Source organism: Drosophila elegans, unplaced genomic scaffold (assembly GCF_018152505.1).
Source record: "Drosophila elegans isolate 14027-0461.03 unplaced genomic scaffold, ASM1815250v1 contig_476, whole genome shotgun sequence".
NCBI lineage: Eukaryota > Metazoa > Arthropoda > Insecta > Diptera > Drosophilidae > Drosophila > Drosophila elegans.
The window spans coordinates 6,705,921-6,721,454 of record NW_024545863.1 but is presented as its reverse complement, the minus strand read 5'-3'; the positions used below and the strand labels follow the sequence as shown (position 1 = coordinate 6,721,454).

Genomic DNA, 15,534 nt, shown 5'->3' with positions numbered 1-15,534 from the left:
TTATTTTACAATTAATGAAAGTGAAAACCAGAGCAGAACCATTTATTAAAATCTTCAAAAAAAAACTCCCATTTGCGCTTCAATGCTGATTGAACCCAAAGAAATTTTAATTACAAATTATATTTGTCGGATCTTAAGTATTATTTCCATTTCTTAACTCTAATTAATTGAAACCTAGAGAATTGTTGGCAGTGAGTGCCGTAACTCCGGCAGGTCATGCCGAAACGCAGCCAAGTTCGGTTAACATTTTTCTAATAGTTGTGGCATTTTGCTGTAAAATTATTTGGCCTCTGGCTGGATTTGAGTCTCTGTCTGTCTGGGTCTGGGCCTGAGTCGATGTCTGGCCATTTGACTGTTGACTGTGTCAGTCCGCTGCTGCTACCCGTCTTTGGCTCGTTTTGGGCTCTTAAAGATAGTCATTAGCACGAGAGATTGCTGTTGCTACTCCGACTTGCTACCTTTTCGCCTGCTTCTGTTTTGGGGCGTTTAAACGGGGTAATTATGTTTCGGGTATTTTTCGACCGGCTCTCTGCGAAAAAACCAAGCCCAAAGTACAGAAGGCAAAGAAGTAACAACTAAATGCTGCCGCTGCCGCTTTCGTTGAGGAAATGAAAACGTAACGAAATCGATTTCCAACGGTTCATGCGCCGAATGGATCGCTATATAGCCGGCGTGCAGCCGGAGCAAGCACATCTTTACCCCAGCCCCGCCCCCGCCCCTGGCCGCCCGCAATTGGAAATAGAGTTATTAGGAGTGAGCGTTAACGCTAACGTTTCGCTTACGTTTCTGGCTCATTGGACTCCAGTGAGCAGTCGGAGTCGGTAGGCCGGTCGGTCAATTGACGATACGATTCGAGAGGCCCGCCGAGAACTCGGCACGAAGTCGACCGTGATGTGGGGAATATGTTCGGGGCTAAAGCTGAAATTAATCTCGAGGCACATGATCATCCGCTACACAGCCCACATCCACATCCACATCCAGCTCAACTCCAACATCAACATCAATATCAATTTCGGTTTCAATCAACATGGACATGAAGCGTTTTCCAAGCCAATGATGTGCACAAAGTATTTGGTATCAAATTGCATTCAAACGATTTGTAGTTATAATCAATATAAAGATGATGAGGCGATAAACGGGATTTGTTTGGAGCCAGCTTTGAGCAACATCTTGTATGAGTTAATCTTGTCTGAGTGTGTCGAATGTAACATTTTGGGGTATATGCATTTTCCAATAAACGTTTAATGAACATCATTAAAAATTTGATTATAGCTTGGGTTAATCAAAAATGATGGTTCATTTTTTTGACAATAACACCATGATAAACTTTTACAAATAGCGGAATTAAAATTGCAAGCTTAAATTTCTTAATTCTTAAACTTAAAAATTGTTTCTAGGTCGTGAGTAACGTATTACAGATACGTTTTTTTTGTTTAAGGGTTTGTTGATTTGTAAAAAATAAAAATAACCAAGGAAAGAATAGAATAATTAAAAACTAGGTTCAAGAATAAGACGTATTAAATACATATTTATTTTTTTTTTTAAACTTAATATTTTTTACTTTATATATGTCAGTTTAAAAATTATCAATGGCAATGCTAAAATTATCACATCTGTACAACATCGCCTATCTATAAATTATAAAAGTGTCAATTAAATAATTTATGTATGATTTTATAGATCAGTAACCATTAAGACCCCTCCAACTCTTCCCAATCGAAAGATCCTTCATCTCAACTTCCATAAATTGCGTAATACCCCCATGTGTCGTATAATTGCCCCAAACCCGCCCACAAAGTGTTGTCAGCACATCCACATCGCGGACCCCAACTCCTGTCACATTTCCTTCCGCAAGCCTCCATTATCATCATCATCACATTCATATGGATGGCGATCTTGTGAATACGATCTGTTGCCGGCTAACCGCAATCCCGTGAGTGTGGGTTGTCTGGTGGGTGGGCCGCCTGCAGCACCGTATGCATGACCGCATATAGTTAGATACCCATACACCACTAATTACAGCCGGGCACATTCTGCCCGGCATTCTCGACAGCATAGAGCATAGACAAGGTACAATAAAAAAAGCATACGATTTTCTAACAGCCGACTTCTGCTAACCATACTGATTATTAACCATTCTCCGTGCAATCCATTGCAGACATGCGCCCGGCACGTTACCGATGAAGCAAGCGACTTTAATCAGACCCAGTCTCAGACACAGGTGAGTTGACATCCCGAGGGGGGATTGTGAAGTTGCGGCTGGTGCAACCGAAGGCAGCGATGTGTGCTACCAGTTTAGGTTACAAACATCTAATTTGGCCAGCAATGGATTGGCTAAACTTTAATTAAATTTGCTCAAATAACCAAGAAAAAACGAACACAACGATTCCGCTTTGATGGGCTGCAGCTGAAAAGCTGAAAGGCTGAGAAGGGGTTGGGCAGCAGTGCACTTGCTTTTGGGACAAGAAATTATTAATTGTAGCATGTGTCGTTTGACGTCGTCGTCGTCGTCGCCGTCGTGCGATCGCAATAAATTTTTTCCAGTCTTGTTCAACAATAAAACAAGACAACAGCCACGAAAAAAGCTGATTATGAAGCAAAAGTGAAAAGTTGTAATTAAACCAGTCACTGACTGCACAGCACCAGCAGCAACAACACACAAAAACAAACTGCAGCGACAGCAGCAACAACTGCAGCAGCAGCAGCAGCAACAGCAACAGCAGCAGCAGCAGCAACAATCATAAAGAGTAGAAATCGCTGCCTGACTTTGGCTTTTTTCTGCCACTTTTTGTTGCGACAAGTGCGCTTAATTAGTGGGGGGAGGGGGGACCAAGCGGCGAGGGAAGGGCCAAACCAAACAGGGTTCTGGTGGATGGTTTCCGGCAGGCGAAACAAGACTAATGTCCGAAAACTGTCATGCCTTGTTCCTTGCAGAAGCAGCACAGCGGCAACCACCAAGATGTGTCCCAAACGGCATTGGCTAGTCAACGACAGAGCAGCGGGCTCCGGAGGATCGGGAGGATCGGGAGGCTCTGGAGGAGCTGCGGCGAGGAGCAGGCGCAGTCTAGACCAAATAGTAGAAGTATTAGTAGCCTTAGTCTTAGTCAATTGCCTGGCCACGGCGGCAGCGGTGCTGATCACACCGCCCGACAGTCTCGAGTCGCTGTCCCTGGACTCCCCATCCACCTCCTCCTCCGAGGACGACGACATGACCGGCGGCTTCTACCGCAGCCCGCACCGCCTGGAGGGCTACCCGCAGATGCAGCAGCTGCAGCGCGGCCACAACTTCAAGATCAGCCCCAAGCCGTGCTCCTTTGGGCGCGTCGAGGGCACCTGCATGTTCGTGTGGGAGTGCATCAAGTCCGAGGGCCGGCACGTGGGCATGTGCGTCGACTCCTTCATGTTCGGCTCCTGCTGCACGCACAACTACACCGACAACATCGTCCTGCCGCAGACGGCCTTCTCCTACACGAGGCCCACCAAGCCGCTCACGCTCCGCCCGCGACCGCCGTCGCCCTACAAGCCCATGATCAGGTAAGCGACTGCCTTTATTGATGGCAAAAAAAACCAAAACAAATTATTTATAAATAAGTACTAAATAAATATTAGTAAAGGTTTTAGCCTAACTAACGAATTATAGCTGCACAGAAAAACGGAACTTTACAAATCTTAAAAACGATTTTGAATACAAACTTTTCAAAATGTTCCGATCCTGTTTTTGCACATAAAAGTCTAGCTAGTTTTTGCTGTGTAATACTAATACATCAAAAAAAGTAACTTTTATATTATGGCCCAATAGGAACTAGTCATTATGCATTAAGCACGTTACTAAATATGCATTGAACTAAAATCACTCATTTTATTAATTTAAATAATGATGACATTATTTAATTATGACATAACTTTTGACCTACTTTTACAATCAGCTTAGGAGTTTTAAATTTTATTACTTCAAAGTACGAAAGAACTTTTCAAAGCTTTTGATTTAAGGGTTTTATAATCTTGATAACTATAGCTAAGCACTCAGAAAACACTCAAAAACCAAAAGAGTATTTAAATTACCTACTTTTTAGGTAGTTAGAGAAGTTTAGACACTTTTTAGGTCCTTTTGATACTCATTAGGTCATTGGACTTAAGGATTTTTCTAAGTGTGGTTAGTGGTTCACTTAAATTTAAATAAACATATGTTATTGCATTTCTTGAATAGTGCAAAGTGCAATGATTTTATATTGAATTTGTGTGTTTATTAATTAATAATTTAACAAGAAGAGTCAACTAACTTTGAATTTTTCTGTGCCTTACTTATTGATTCCGTTGTCTTATCATCTCCAGCGGTATGACCACCATTGAGCGTCCCCATGGCGCTGGCACCCTCGTGATTCGTCCTTCGGGCCCACACCACCAGGGAACTCTGGCGCGCCCGCATCCACCGCCCTATCTGAGCAAGCCCACCACGGCCTCGGATCTGCAGAGCTCTGCCTCGCAGAGCTCCAGCTCCAGCTCCAGCTCCAGCTCCAGTTCTAGTTCGAGTCAAAGTAAGTGAAATTGGCAATGGACTATAGAAAAGGGGGCCTGGCGCCCCCGCCCAACTGTGGTACATTGTTAGCAGGAATTGTAACAAACAAATACCATCCGCAGATAGCATTTGGCATACATCGACCCAGCAGCAGCAGCAGCATCAGCAGAATCAGCAGAACCACTGGCAGATGACCACCGAGCCGAGCTTTATTACCAAGCCGCGACCCACCGGCTGGACCAAGCCCGGCATCGTCAATTTGCCAATGCCCGCGCGACCCTCCAAGCCGTCGAAGCCCACAAAGAAACCGATTGTCTACGAGCGGACACCGCCGCCTCCGACCGCCGTGCCGTTGCCGTCCACCTCGACGACATCGACGTCGCTGATTTGGCCGGACCAGACGCATCCCCCCCAGCCGCAACTCCCCACCAGGCCGCAGGTATGTAAATACGAGTCCAGGCTCAGGTTCAGTTTCAGGTTCAGGTTCAGGTTCTTTGACTTAGTCTGGGTGATGCATTGATGTCGAAAGCGAAACAAACGAGCCACGAGGTCATTTACTCCTCGACTGGGACTGTGCCTCAGTCTTAGTCTCAGCCGCAGCCGCAGCCGCAGCCCCAACCTCAGCCCCATAATGGCAGGCCACAGCCTTGGGGGACATTTTATTGTTTGCACAATGCAGAGCCGGAGCCAAAAGTTGATGTAAGATTCGCCTGCCGCTCTCAGGGGTGTGTGTGGAATTTAGGACTCTTCCATGAAAGGGTACCACAAACAGAACAAGCAACTTGCTAGTGCGAATTCCATAAAGGGATAAAGTTCGGTTTCGAGAAACATATAAATGATCACTTACAGGCTAATACGAAAATAGCAATAAATTTGTAGAGTAATAATTACTCACTTTGTTATTCACTCTGTTACTTACTCAGGCCTAATATTATTAAGATAAAACACAACTATTCCTTACATAGATCATTTTAGTCATGAAGTTAATAATCAATGTACAGAAATATTTGGAAGTAAAATAGTTTAAGCATAAAATTAAAAATGAAAAGGATTTGAATAGTAGTAGACAAGTAAAAACAAAAATAACCTTGTATTTTATTGAACCCATTAAAATATTTGGGTTAGATATTAGATAAATATTTGATTATAAAATAGTTTAAGCATAATATTAAAAAATTAAAAAGTTTTAATTAGAATACGTCTGAAAAAAATAGCCTTAGATTTCATTAATTTTTGAGATGGAATTTTTTAATCCATAAATAGTTGGGAACCCAGTAAGAGCATCCGGATTTCACCACTTTAAAGTTTTCCACTTAATGCAGATTAAGCGGCGAAATGAAAAATTGATTCTTTGCGTGGAATGGGAATGGCAATGGAAATGGGGATTGAGAATGAGAATGGCAATGGAGAATGATTTGCCGCTCTAGTCTGGTCGAGTATTTTAGCATAATGTTTACCACTTTGGCCTGCCTTGCAGCTGTCGCCGGGCACATCATTAGCCGCATCCTCGTCCTCGGTTTGGCCATCGCCAAGCACCTCGACGACATCCACATCCACATCCACATCCACAACAACAACGACGACCACCACTCGACGAACAACCACGCCGGCAACCACATCAAGGAGAACCACGACCAGCAAGCCCACGAGACCCTACCAGCGGCCCACCACGGCGATCTCCAGCTCCACCTCGGGCAAGACACCCACCACGACCAGGCCGATCCCCAGCGCTTCCAGTTCCACCAGCAGCAGCAGCAGCGGAATCGTCACCAGCTCCAGCTCTAGCCAACGGCCAACGCAGCCCACGCACCGACCGCCGGTCCTGGCCACCACCGGCATCGAGACCAACGAGATAACGGACTCCTCCTCCTCCTCCTCCTCCTTCTCCTCCTCCTCCTCCTCCTCCTCCAGCCCCGACTCCGGAGCTCTTGGCCATGTGAAGACCATTTCGGCGGCGCGCAGCGGTAAGTGCCAAGCCCCTGCACTCACAGAAATAGAAAGAGGTTTCTAAAAGAAAAAAGAACAAAACAAAAGAATATCGGCTCGCAATTTTTAATAGTACTCTCTGGAGGATTTCAGAAAAGGTTCATTCTTAAAATTTAAAGAAATAATCCATAACTTTGCAATGAGTAAATTTCAGATCATGTAAAAAAGCATTGACCGTAACGATTATAGTTATTTTTTAGAACATAGGTCTAGCTCAATTCCTTTATAGAGATATTTACATATCAAAAGCGATCATTTTTGATCCTTGATTTTAATATATTTTGAAATATATTAACAGTAATAATGTCAAATGAAGATACAAGTATTGGGTATTAACTAAAATCGTTAGTTTAGTTTTGAATTATATATTAAACGGTAATATATATATGTGAGTATTTTGTTAAATGGTGAAAAATAAACCAAAATTACTTTAATTTTGATAATATTTGAACACTGTTGAGTGCAATTTCTGATTGCGAAAAAGTAATTTCTTAGACAGATAAAGATTCAATTTGTGAAGTCCGAGATACAGCTTCCCAAAAAGCAGAGACAAGTCCGAATTGATATGTAGTGGCTAGTATGTGCAGGCCGTTCCAAGCACCCAACTGACAATGCAATTTGTTATTGCCGCAATTGCAGAGTGCGGAGTGCCGACGCTGGCGCGTCCAGAGACGCGGATCGTGGGCGGCAAGAGCGCGGCCTTCGGTCGTTGGCCCTGGCAGGTGTCGGTGCGGCGCACCTCCTTCTTCGGATTCTCCAGCACCCACCGTTGCGGTGGCGCTTTGATCAACGAGAACTGGATAGCCACCGCCGGACACTGCGTGGACGAGTGAGTGGATCGACAGCGACCCAAACCGGACTAGATCCAGATCCAGATCGAGCTAATCTGTTCTGTTTTGTCCTGTTCCATCCGCAGCCTACTAATCTCGCAAATACGCATCCGCGTGGGCGAGTACGACTTCTCGCATGTGCAGGAGCAGCTGCCCTACATCGAGCGCGGGGTGGCCAAGAAGGTGGTGCATCCCAAGTACAGCTTCCTCACGTACGAGTACGACCTGGCGCTGGTCAAGCTGGAGCAGCCGCTCGAATTCGCTCCGCATGTCAGTCCCATTTGCCTGCCCGAAACGGAGAGCCTTCTAATTGGCATGAACGCCACGGTCACCGGCTGGGGTCGTCTCAGCGAGGGCGGCACCCTGCCCTCCGTCCTCCAAGAGGTGAGTATTGCTTCGGCTTAAGCTCCATTTCAAACCCCAGCGACAATGAAAACCGTAGCGAATGCTGTGCAGGCAAATGAATGTCTTGGGTGGGGTATGGGTATGATGGGGGAGATAGCAATTAGGGTTATACAGTATGATCATAAAAGGATTTACATGGACAGCAAAAGCTTCAAACAAGATGAAAATAAATGTGTAATAACTTTAAGTATGACAAAATATTTTTAAAAAAATTAAAGATAGTCAAGGGCTACACATTGCGAACCTAAGGAGTAAAAACTTCAAATTGAGATATATGTAAATAAATGGGTGAGAACTTAAAATATGACATAGTGTTAAGAAAATCAATAAGTCAGAAAGACCCTCAAACAAGTAAAAGCTTTAAATTGGATGAAATTACTTACGTACTACATTTAAAATCTAACAAAATAATGGTTAAGGAATTTTCAAACCAAAACTGAAATACTATTTTCATACCTAATGTTATATTAACCAATTTTAAAGATGACGAAATTCGAGATATTTTCAAAATTGTGTCATTCTATTAAAAGTTTTTGTTTTTAATTAGTAATATTTTTTTGGTAGTATTATTCTAATCCATTTTATTCACTTAATTCACGACGAATAGGTCTCTGTGCCGATTGTAAGTAACGACAATTGCAAATCTATGTTCATGCGCGCCGGTCGCCAGGAATTCATTCCGGATATATTCCTGTGTGCGGGCTATGAGACCGGAGGCCAGGACTCCTGTCAGGGCGATTCGGGAGGACCACTGCAGGTGAGTGTCTGGAAACTGTTAGTCCAATCAAATGTTTGCTAAGCCAAAATCTTAATCTACTACTCCAGGCCAAGTCGCAGGATGGCCGCTTCTTTCTGGCCGGGATCATATCCTGGGGCATTGGCTGCGCCGAGGCCAATCTGCCCGGGGTCTGTACGCGCATCTCCAAGTTCACGCCGTGGATACTGGAGCATGTCAGATGATGATCAGTCTGGAGATCGTGGCGATTATGATAATGGCAGCTCGACTTTTGTTATTGTTTTAATTTATCAGTTGTAGCTTTAAGTCTTGTGTGATTTATCTTAAAAGAATGTTAAGCGTAGTTAGCTTCAATTTAACAATTTTAACAGCATTGACCTTGACTTGGCCTTGTGGGCCACTGCCACACCCCTATTCGCACTCACTCACCCACACAAACACAGTCAACGCCCACTAAGTTAGTCTAGCGAAAATGTTAGAGCCGTAAGTTGTCTAACACGGAAAACGGTCGGATTTCGATTCGGGAGATTCTCTAATTGTACATAGCCGAAAAGAGCGGGAATAGGGGGATGGGAATGGGAAACGGGAAGGGGAGATGGAGAGTCATTTGCATGTCCACAAGTTGTTGGTATTTTAGAAATAGTAGTTATATTTAACAATTAACTAAATCTATATTTATTGTAAACAAATGCATGCAGACATCTTAACGTTGTTTGTATCTTGCCCAAAGAACAAGTTTATCTATAGCGATGCGAAAGCTCGAGAGCAATAAAAGATTACTGAAAATATAGTCTAATAAATAATAAGGCAGACCTCGGTGAACTGGTCCAGTGGAGATACAGATACCCATCGCCATAAGAGCCGATTTCCTCCTCAACAATTTTAGGCCCCGAGGGTCCAAAACCATTCACACAATTTGCAGTCATCGCCATCGCCATCGCCATGTTCGGCTGCGGGCCATTGAAGATGATTGGCACAATCGATTTGCACGTGGGGAGATGCGAGATGTGAGACATCATCCGCAGTGGCCACTTTCCTCCGGATTTCACTTTTCAACAGCTCACTGGCGTGACATTTGACTTGACACCCAACACCTCCGGTCAGCCGCCCAATTAATCACTCGAAGATTCATGTGAGAGCAGCGGGTTCTGGCCACGGCCCACACACATAAGCCAACATATTTTCGGGGGGTTTTCACTTTTTCGACGCGAGGCCATTTATTTCTGGCAACAAGAAAAGAGATAACTACTTCCAGCTTGATCACATAATCGGAAAGAATCCAAGCTTCACTGAACTTAAATCGATGCACACTTCACGGCCGGATGGAGGTTTTTTCGGGGGCTCGCCTACTTCTTCTTGGGGAAGATCAGGTCCTTGGCCTCATCGTACAAGTCACCGGCCAAATACTTGAGGTCCTCCAGCGATGTGGGGAACTTTTGGATGGGCTCGATGGCCACCTCCTCGCCGGGCTTGACGCCCTTGATGAAGTTGTAGGCCACGGCGAAGATCTTGCGGCCCTCGTACAGCACCACGCGGCAGTTCTCCTCCGCCTGGCGGGGATAGCAGAGGGAGGCCACCGCTCCGGCTCCGATGCCGGTGTACACCACCTTCTTGATGAAGCCTCCGCGGGCGGCGAAGATGAATCCGGCAAGGCCGCCCACCACGATGGCTCCGCTGCGGTGCAGCGAGTTCTGGGGCTCGTTGAGGAGGTCGATGGTGTGCTGCGTGTGAGCCTTGGCCGTTTCCACGTAATGTCCCACAATGCCGGCCTGGTCGGCCACAGCCTTGTAGCCAGACTGGACCTCCTCGCGGACGAAACGTACTCCGGCTTCAATGTTCTTGTGCAGCACCGAATCCTGTGGAGGATGCCGCTCTGGCTTGGGTCTTTGGGGAAGTTAAAGGAGGCAAGATTAGAATGCGATCCTGTCCAAATGCGGATTACTCACTCTGTCTTGCGCAGACTGCCGTAGATAGGCAGTTCGCTGGGCCGGCACACCAGGCTGCAATCAGCCGCACTGGAGGCGGGTTTTTGGGGCTCGGCAGCCGCTTTCACGGCCACCGCCGCCATGATTCCCATCGTCGCCGTCGTGCGCAGCATCTCGAAGTGGTCAGCGCTGGATGAAGTGCCTCGCTGGGTCGATCGGAGCGTGTGTACACACGGAATTTAGTCAACTGTTAGGTAAAATTGCTTATGTTTTACATCAGTTGTTAGACATTGCGTAATTTGTCAGGGCACGATACGACTGAATGACGCGGAATGACGGCATCGGGTGATTCGTGCAACAGATGTTCGCTGGGGTCACGTGTGGGTGGTCCGTTTCCGATATATCGGCATACGGTTAGTCAAACCGTTTAACACAAAATGGTTAATAAAAAATCAGGTGCTTATTAAAATTTATTTTATAGATACTAAATCAAATTCCTAAAATATTAGATTTGGAAAACCGTTCAATATACTTATTTTAACTGAAGCACTTAAAATGCCACCACTTTAATGTCCAATATAATAAAATATATATTTGTTTACTGTTCTTATATACTCTTCTAAAAATATTCGTTAAAATACAATTAGTTTGTTTTAAAACCTAGTTTATATTTCAATTCAAGCCTAATTTAAAACGGTTATTTATGCTAATCGATATATCGCGGAAAGGAACATCGATATTAACGATGTTTTGATATCGTCGATGACAGCCATGTTTCTCCACCTCTATTTTATTCGCTATACAATAAAAACCAAAATAAACCAACTTAAGCCCACTGATAAGCGGACCAGCAATCTTCAATGAAATCACTACCGTCAGATAAACTGCCATCGACCACCTGCAAGCGCACGCCCAGCGGAACAGCCCCGTCCGACCGCCCACACTCCCACATCTGTGCGTCGGCCGCCCACCCACTTCGGCCGTCGGTCCGTTAATGTTATCAGTTCTGCAGCAGAGGCAGCAACATCGAGTGGGCGCGCACAAAAGGCCACCCACCGCTCAAGGACGAGGCGTAGGCAAAGGTAGTGCCCGCAAGGCTAACTTGTCTTATAAATAAACGAAGGGCCCAAGTATCAGGCAATGTTTATTGACGTTTAACGCAGGTTCAATTCGATTTGCTTGCAGTTGCAGTAGAAGTGGAAGCGGCAGCGAAATAAGCAGCGACGTAACCGCGCAACGTGCCCTGAATACTAAAACCTTTTTTTTCGGGCCATGCCAATGCCACGGACGTCGAGCGGCTGACAGGAAATCGTGGCCAGCGACCAAACAAAACCACACTTCCTCACTGTGAGCAATAGAAACTCTAGTCATTAGTTCATATGGATGCTACCGCAAGTTCAAAGTTCAGGTGAGCAGCCCGTTTATAGCTTCGAATTTCACTCATTTTCACTAATTTCACTATTTTCCCCACCCTAACCGCACGTGGTTAGCGATGTGGACGAGTATGGCTTCAAGCGTGGCGACCACTTCGACTACAACAACTACTCCAAGTTCATGGATGGTTATTTAAAGACGCTCACGCGACGCCGCATGAAATGGGAGGCTATACTCCAGCAGAACACCGATCTCACCCAAATGGACGCCAAGCTGAAGCGGTACATACGAAAGGGCATCCCTGGTCCGTACCGTCCAGACGTCTGGATGAAGATATCCGGCGCCGCCGCCGCCCAACGACGCTCTCCGGATCTCTTTCGCAACCTGCTGCGCATCGAGCCATTCGACAAGGAAATCAGCGATTCCATATCAATCGATCTACCTCGTACCTTCCCCGACAATATTCACTTCGACACGAAGAAGCAACGCCTGTACAACATCCTCATCGCCTACGCCCACCACAACCGGGACGTGGGCTACTGCCAGGGGCTCAACTACATAGCCGGCCTGCTGCTGATCGTCACCGACGACGAGGAAAAGTCCTTCTGGCTGCTCAAGCATATCGTGGAGAACATCGTGCCGCAGTATCACTCGCACAACATGGCTAATCTGCTGAGGGACCTTGCCGTATTTCGGGAGTTGGTCATCCGGCGGATTCCCGCTGTGAACCGACAAGTGGATAACTTGGGTAAGTTTACTCTCTGCCTTTGCCAACTCATTTATAACTCGTTTTTATTTCAAGGCCTGCCCTATCCGGTGATTGCCAGCAAATGGTTTATCTGCATCTTTGCCGAAGTGCTGCCCGTGGAGACGGTGCTGCGTATCTGGGACTGCGTCTTCGCTGAGGGCTATAAAATTGTTTTCCGTGCTGCCCTGGCCATGTTCGTCACCCACAAGAATGACATTCTGGCCTGCGACGACATTGCGGCCCTGGCCAACTTATTCCGGGACACCATGATCCAGGACAGCATCGTGACAGACTGTCATGGCTTTGTGGAGGCCATGTTCAGTCTGCGCCTAAAAAAAAGTGAGCTGGAGAGCCTGCGCAAGGTAGCTGTGCTCAATCCGGCCTAAAAAGCTCATTAGAATGGGGCTTTATGACCAACAGATCAAACAAAAGCAACAAACCCAAAATCAAATTGGAGAAGCAATCGAAAAATTCAATTATTAGGAGCGTAGTTCACCCGTGTCATTGTTTTTATGTTCATGATTGTGAGTGTGCATTATGTAATCGTTTCTATATAGAACGTATTTATATGTGCGCGCATTTGTATTACCATTGTAGCCCAATTGTAGTTAAGGCCAAAATAATTCGAGTATTAGCCAACGAAATCAAATTGAGTTACCAAAGCGAAATTTAAAATGGAACAGAAAAGATCAGATTAGTTTTACCGCATGTGTACGTACCTTTTGTAGTAGAAGTAGTAGCCAAAAGTTTCTAGTTGATATCTTCCGCATGTAGACTATAAGCGCATTTAGCCCACGTTTCACCCAACAACAAACAATTTGTGTTCTAAGTTATCTTGTTGATCAATGAAGTATTTATTTTCGAGTATATGTATGTACTTTGATAGGAAGCTATGTAAATGTCTACGTCTAGATAAAACATGTATTTACTTTTATATATATAAATGCTTTTAAAGTTGTTACATAGTTGACTAACTGTAAAACGTCTGTTAGCCGCAACCGGTTTGTCTCGAATCGGTTGCCCAATACTCAATACTATTTACAAAAGATTTATCCTGAAATATAATTTGAGGAATTGATTTGTAAATGCATTACCCCGCAAGTCATTGAACCCAAAACTATTTCCTTACACGGAAGAGGGTTTCAATGGCTGATGGGTTTTGTATTTGATGCAGCCTACATGCTTTTCAAATAAAACTATTGCTAACTGTTAGTTACTGTAGAAATTTATACAGTCTTTAACTAAATTGGGAGATTAAAACCATAAAGGGAAGACTTTGGTGTATTCTAGGGAAGATCAAAAGTTTAAGTGGTAAGTGCTTTAAGCAGTCGACAGGCTAAGCCTATGAATTTCAGAATATATTTATGGCATTCCACAGTGGGCACCGCACAGAGGATCCGAGGATAAAGCCAGTGATGTGAGCAGCGTTCGCCTGCCAGGATGGACGCCGAGGTTCTCCCAATTGATCCAGGAGAGGCGTGCTGTTAGATCTGCAAATCGAACAGTTTAACAAACATTGATAATCCGGAGAACTCCTCCACTCACCACTTGTATTCCAGTTAGCCCGATCCGCTTTGATCTCCCCCCGCAGACACTTCTCCACATAGGTTAATGGGTCGTAGTCAGTTTGGAGCACTTCACGGAGCAAGGATATATAGGCGATGGCCAGGCGCAAAGTGTCGATCTTGCTCAAACGTTTCTCGTACGGAAAAGTGGGCACATGGACCCTTAACTCATCGAAGGCCGAATTGATGCTACTGCAAAGCGCAAGGAAAATTCGAAAAAAAAGGAAAGCCCGTTAGTTACAAAATCCATGTTATGGATAGCAGTTGTTAGGAAGTTGTAAAATGGAAAAGACCATTTGGTGTACCCAGTTGGGGCGGACCTCTGGATGCGTTTCCTTTCCCGCACATTGGCCGCTTGTCGCTGCATTTTGTAGTTGGACGCAGCTGTGGCTCCCACGGATCCGTACCCGGGATTGGGGCCACTTCCTCCGCCCGGAGTGGCTGATCCTCCGTTGGCGCCGCCTCCTCCGCTGCTGCTGGCACTGGGACTGTTGCACATCAGGGGTGCTCCACCCCCGGAATTGTGCACCCCCATGGGATTCGTTGAGGAGTCTAGCATGTTCTCTGGAATATTTAAATACACCTGAGGAAAAATTCATTGTAAATATATATTAAGTTCTTACCTCCGCTGTGCTGCATATAATGCTGTTGGATGTGACGTAGATTATTCGAGCTGAGACGTAGCCCGGAGTTGCCACCGGCTCCTCCTGACCCACCGCCGCCTCCTCCGGTGGCGCTTCCACCCTGATGCTGGCCCGCATAAATGCAGGAGGGCAGATCGTTAATCAGATCATCGTCAAAGTTGTGAAAGGGTAAATGACTATGGGTAAAAATAAGGAATGGTTTATTTAAAAAAGGCAAAATCTTGTTTTAAATGTAAGCTTCAACTATTAATTGAAAAAATAGGACCTAAAACCGTTATAATATATATATAATTAATTCATGTAATGTAGCTGCGGTCATGAAAATAGTATTTTAGTGGTAGTAGCCACTTTAGAATTCGTTTTTCATTCAAAAATACAGCTATACATTTTTTCTAAAAACTGCAATTCGTTGAGTTTCCGACGGCACAGCAAGAGTCAACACAGTTTTTGGGCGTGGCCGCACTTTTGTTAAAGCTTAGTTATTAAGGAATATTATCAATGTTAACTTTGGTTCATAACGTTTTTCCATTATTTAATACTTAATAAGTTATAATTGTTGAGATCTAGCATTACGCATGTCGTACTTCAATCACTGACTTTTTGACCATATATGTTTTATGTTTTAATAATTAATTTTGTGTGTTTAAAGACCGTACCTTATGGGTGGTGAGGAAGAGGAGTCCGGCAATTGGTTTCGCGACATTTTTTCTTGAACTTTCCTTACTTAAGATTATTCTATTAATTTAATAAATTAAAAGTTTTTTTTTTCCGACACCTTTACGCACTTCCGCTGTCCAATAAGTTA

General features: G+C 44.8%; 4 protein-coding genes across 10 annotated transcripts in view; 2 read left to right on the top strand and 2 right to left on the bottom strand.

The window, feature by feature from the left end:
• LOC108140647 (serine proteinase stubble) overlaps positions 1-9,259 on the top strand; it is a 33,009-nt gene extending 23,750 nt beyond the window's left edge. For all 4 annotated transcript variants that reach the window (XM_017263573.2, XM_041709271.1, XM_041709270.1 and 1 more), the window contains 9 exons: positions 2,159-2,221; positions 2,935-3,534; positions 4,333-4,535; positions 4,639-4,955; positions 5,994-6,480; positions 7,142-7,331; positions 7,419-7,716; positions 8,345-8,494; positions 8,563-9,259. In XM_017263573.2, coding sequence (XP_017119062.1) covers positions 2,181-2,221; positions 2,935-3,534; positions 4,333-4,535; positions 4,639-4,955; positions 5,994-6,480; positions 7,142-7,331; positions 7,419-7,716; positions 8,345-8,494; positions 8,563-8,697 — 2,421 coding nt within the window. In that variant the 5' untranslated portion in view covers positions 2,159-2,180 and the 3' untranslated portion in view covers positions 8,698-9,259. The remainder of the gene's footprint in view (positions 1-2,158; positions 2,222-2,934; positions 3,535-4,332; positions 4,536-4,638; positions 4,956-5,993; positions 6,481-7,141; positions 7,332-7,418; positions 7,717-8,344; positions 8,495-8,562) is intronic.
• A 405-nt stretch (positions 9,260-9,664) lies between these two features.
• Positions 9,665-10,726, bottom strand: LOC108140648 (MICOS complex subunit MIC27). The gene is made up of 2 exons (XM_017263574.2): positions 10,420-10,726; positions 9,665-10,357 (listed from the first exon to the last, which is right to left on the bottom strand). The coding sequence occupies exons 1-2, from the start codon at positions 10,569-10,571 to the stop codon at positions 9,820-9,822; spliced, it is 690 nt and encodes a 229-aa protein (XP_017119063.1). The 5' UTR covers positions 10,572-10,726; the 3' UTR covers positions 9,665-9,819.
• A 428-nt stretch (positions 10,727-11,154) lies between these two features.
• On the top strand, positions 11,155-13,732 carry LOC108140782 (growth hormone-regulated TBC protein 1-A). Of its 2 annotated transcripts, none has more exons than XM_017263772.2 (4): positions 11,155-11,480; positions 11,584-11,806; positions 11,889-12,520; positions 12,575-13,732. In XM_017263772.2, the coding sequence occupies exons 2-4, from the start codon at positions 11,778-11,780 to the stop codon at positions 12,904-12,906; spliced, it is 993 nt and encodes a 330-aa protein (XP_017119261.1). In that variant the 5' UTR covers positions 11,155-11,480; positions 11,584-11,777; the 3' UTR covers positions 12,907-13,732. The 2 variants fall into 2 exon arrangements, with proteins under 2 accessions (XP_017119261.1, XP_017119260.1); XM_017263771.2 differs by having other exon boundaries at positions 11,562-11,806.
• Positions 13,733-13,836: 104 nt separating this feature from the next.
• Positions 13,837-15,520, bottom strand: LOC108140783 (twist-related protein 1). Of its 3 annotated transcripts, none has more exons than XM_017263773.2 (5): positions 15,386-15,520; positions 14,709-14,905; positions 14,379-14,649; positions 14,066-14,277; positions 13,837-14,010 (listed from the first exon to the last, which is right to left on the bottom strand). In XM_017263773.2, the coding sequence occupies exons 1-5, from the start codon at positions 15,430-15,432 to the stop codon at positions 13,883-13,885; spliced, it is 855 nt and encodes a 284-aa protein (XP_017119262.1). In that variant the 5' UTR covers positions 15,433-15,520; the 3' UTR covers positions 13,837-13,882. The 3 variants fall into 3 exon arrangements, with proteins under 3 accessions (XP_017119262.1, XP_017119263.1, XP_017119264.1); XM_017263774.2 differs by having other exon boundaries at positions 14,391-14,649; XM_017263775.2 differs by having other exon boundaries at positions 14,406-14,649.
• Positions 15,521-15,534: the final 14 nt, after the last annotated feature.

Excerpts from the sequence above, each read along its gene's own strand:
- LOC108140782 (XM_017263772.2), top strand. The coding sequence starts at position 11,778 with ATGGATGCTACCGCAAGTTCAAAGTTCAG. Across the intron at positions 11,807-11,888 it reads ACCGCAAGTTCAAAGTTCAG|CGATGTGGACGAGTATGGCT; the intron begins GTGAGCAGCCCG and ends GCACGTGGTTAG. Across the intron at positions 12,521-12,574 it reads CCGACAAGTGGATAACTTGG|GCCTGCCCTATCCGGTGATT; the intron begins GTAAGTTTACTC and ends TTTTATTTCAAG.
- LOC108140783 (XM_017263773.2), bottom strand. The coding sequence starts at position 15,432 with ATGTCGCGAAACCAATTGCCGGACTCCTCTTCCTCACCACCCATAAG. Across the intron at positions 14,906-15,385 it reads TCTTCCTCACCACCCATAAG|TCATTTACCCTTTCACAACT; the intron begins GTACGGTCTTTA and ends TTTTACCCATAG. Across the intron at positions 14,278-14,378 it reads CCAACTGGGTACACCAAATG|TAGCATCAATTCGGCCTTCG; the intron begins GTCTTTTCCATT and ends TGCGCTTTGCAG.
- LOC108140648 (XM_017263574.2), bottom strand. The coding sequence starts at position 10,571 with ATGCTGCGCACGACGGCGACGATGGGAATCATGGCGGCGGTGGCCGTG. Across the intron at positions 10,358-10,419 it reads GGCAGTCTGCGCAAGACAGA|ACCCAAGCCAGAGCGGCATC; the intron begins GTGAGTAATCCG and ends ACTTCCCCAAAG.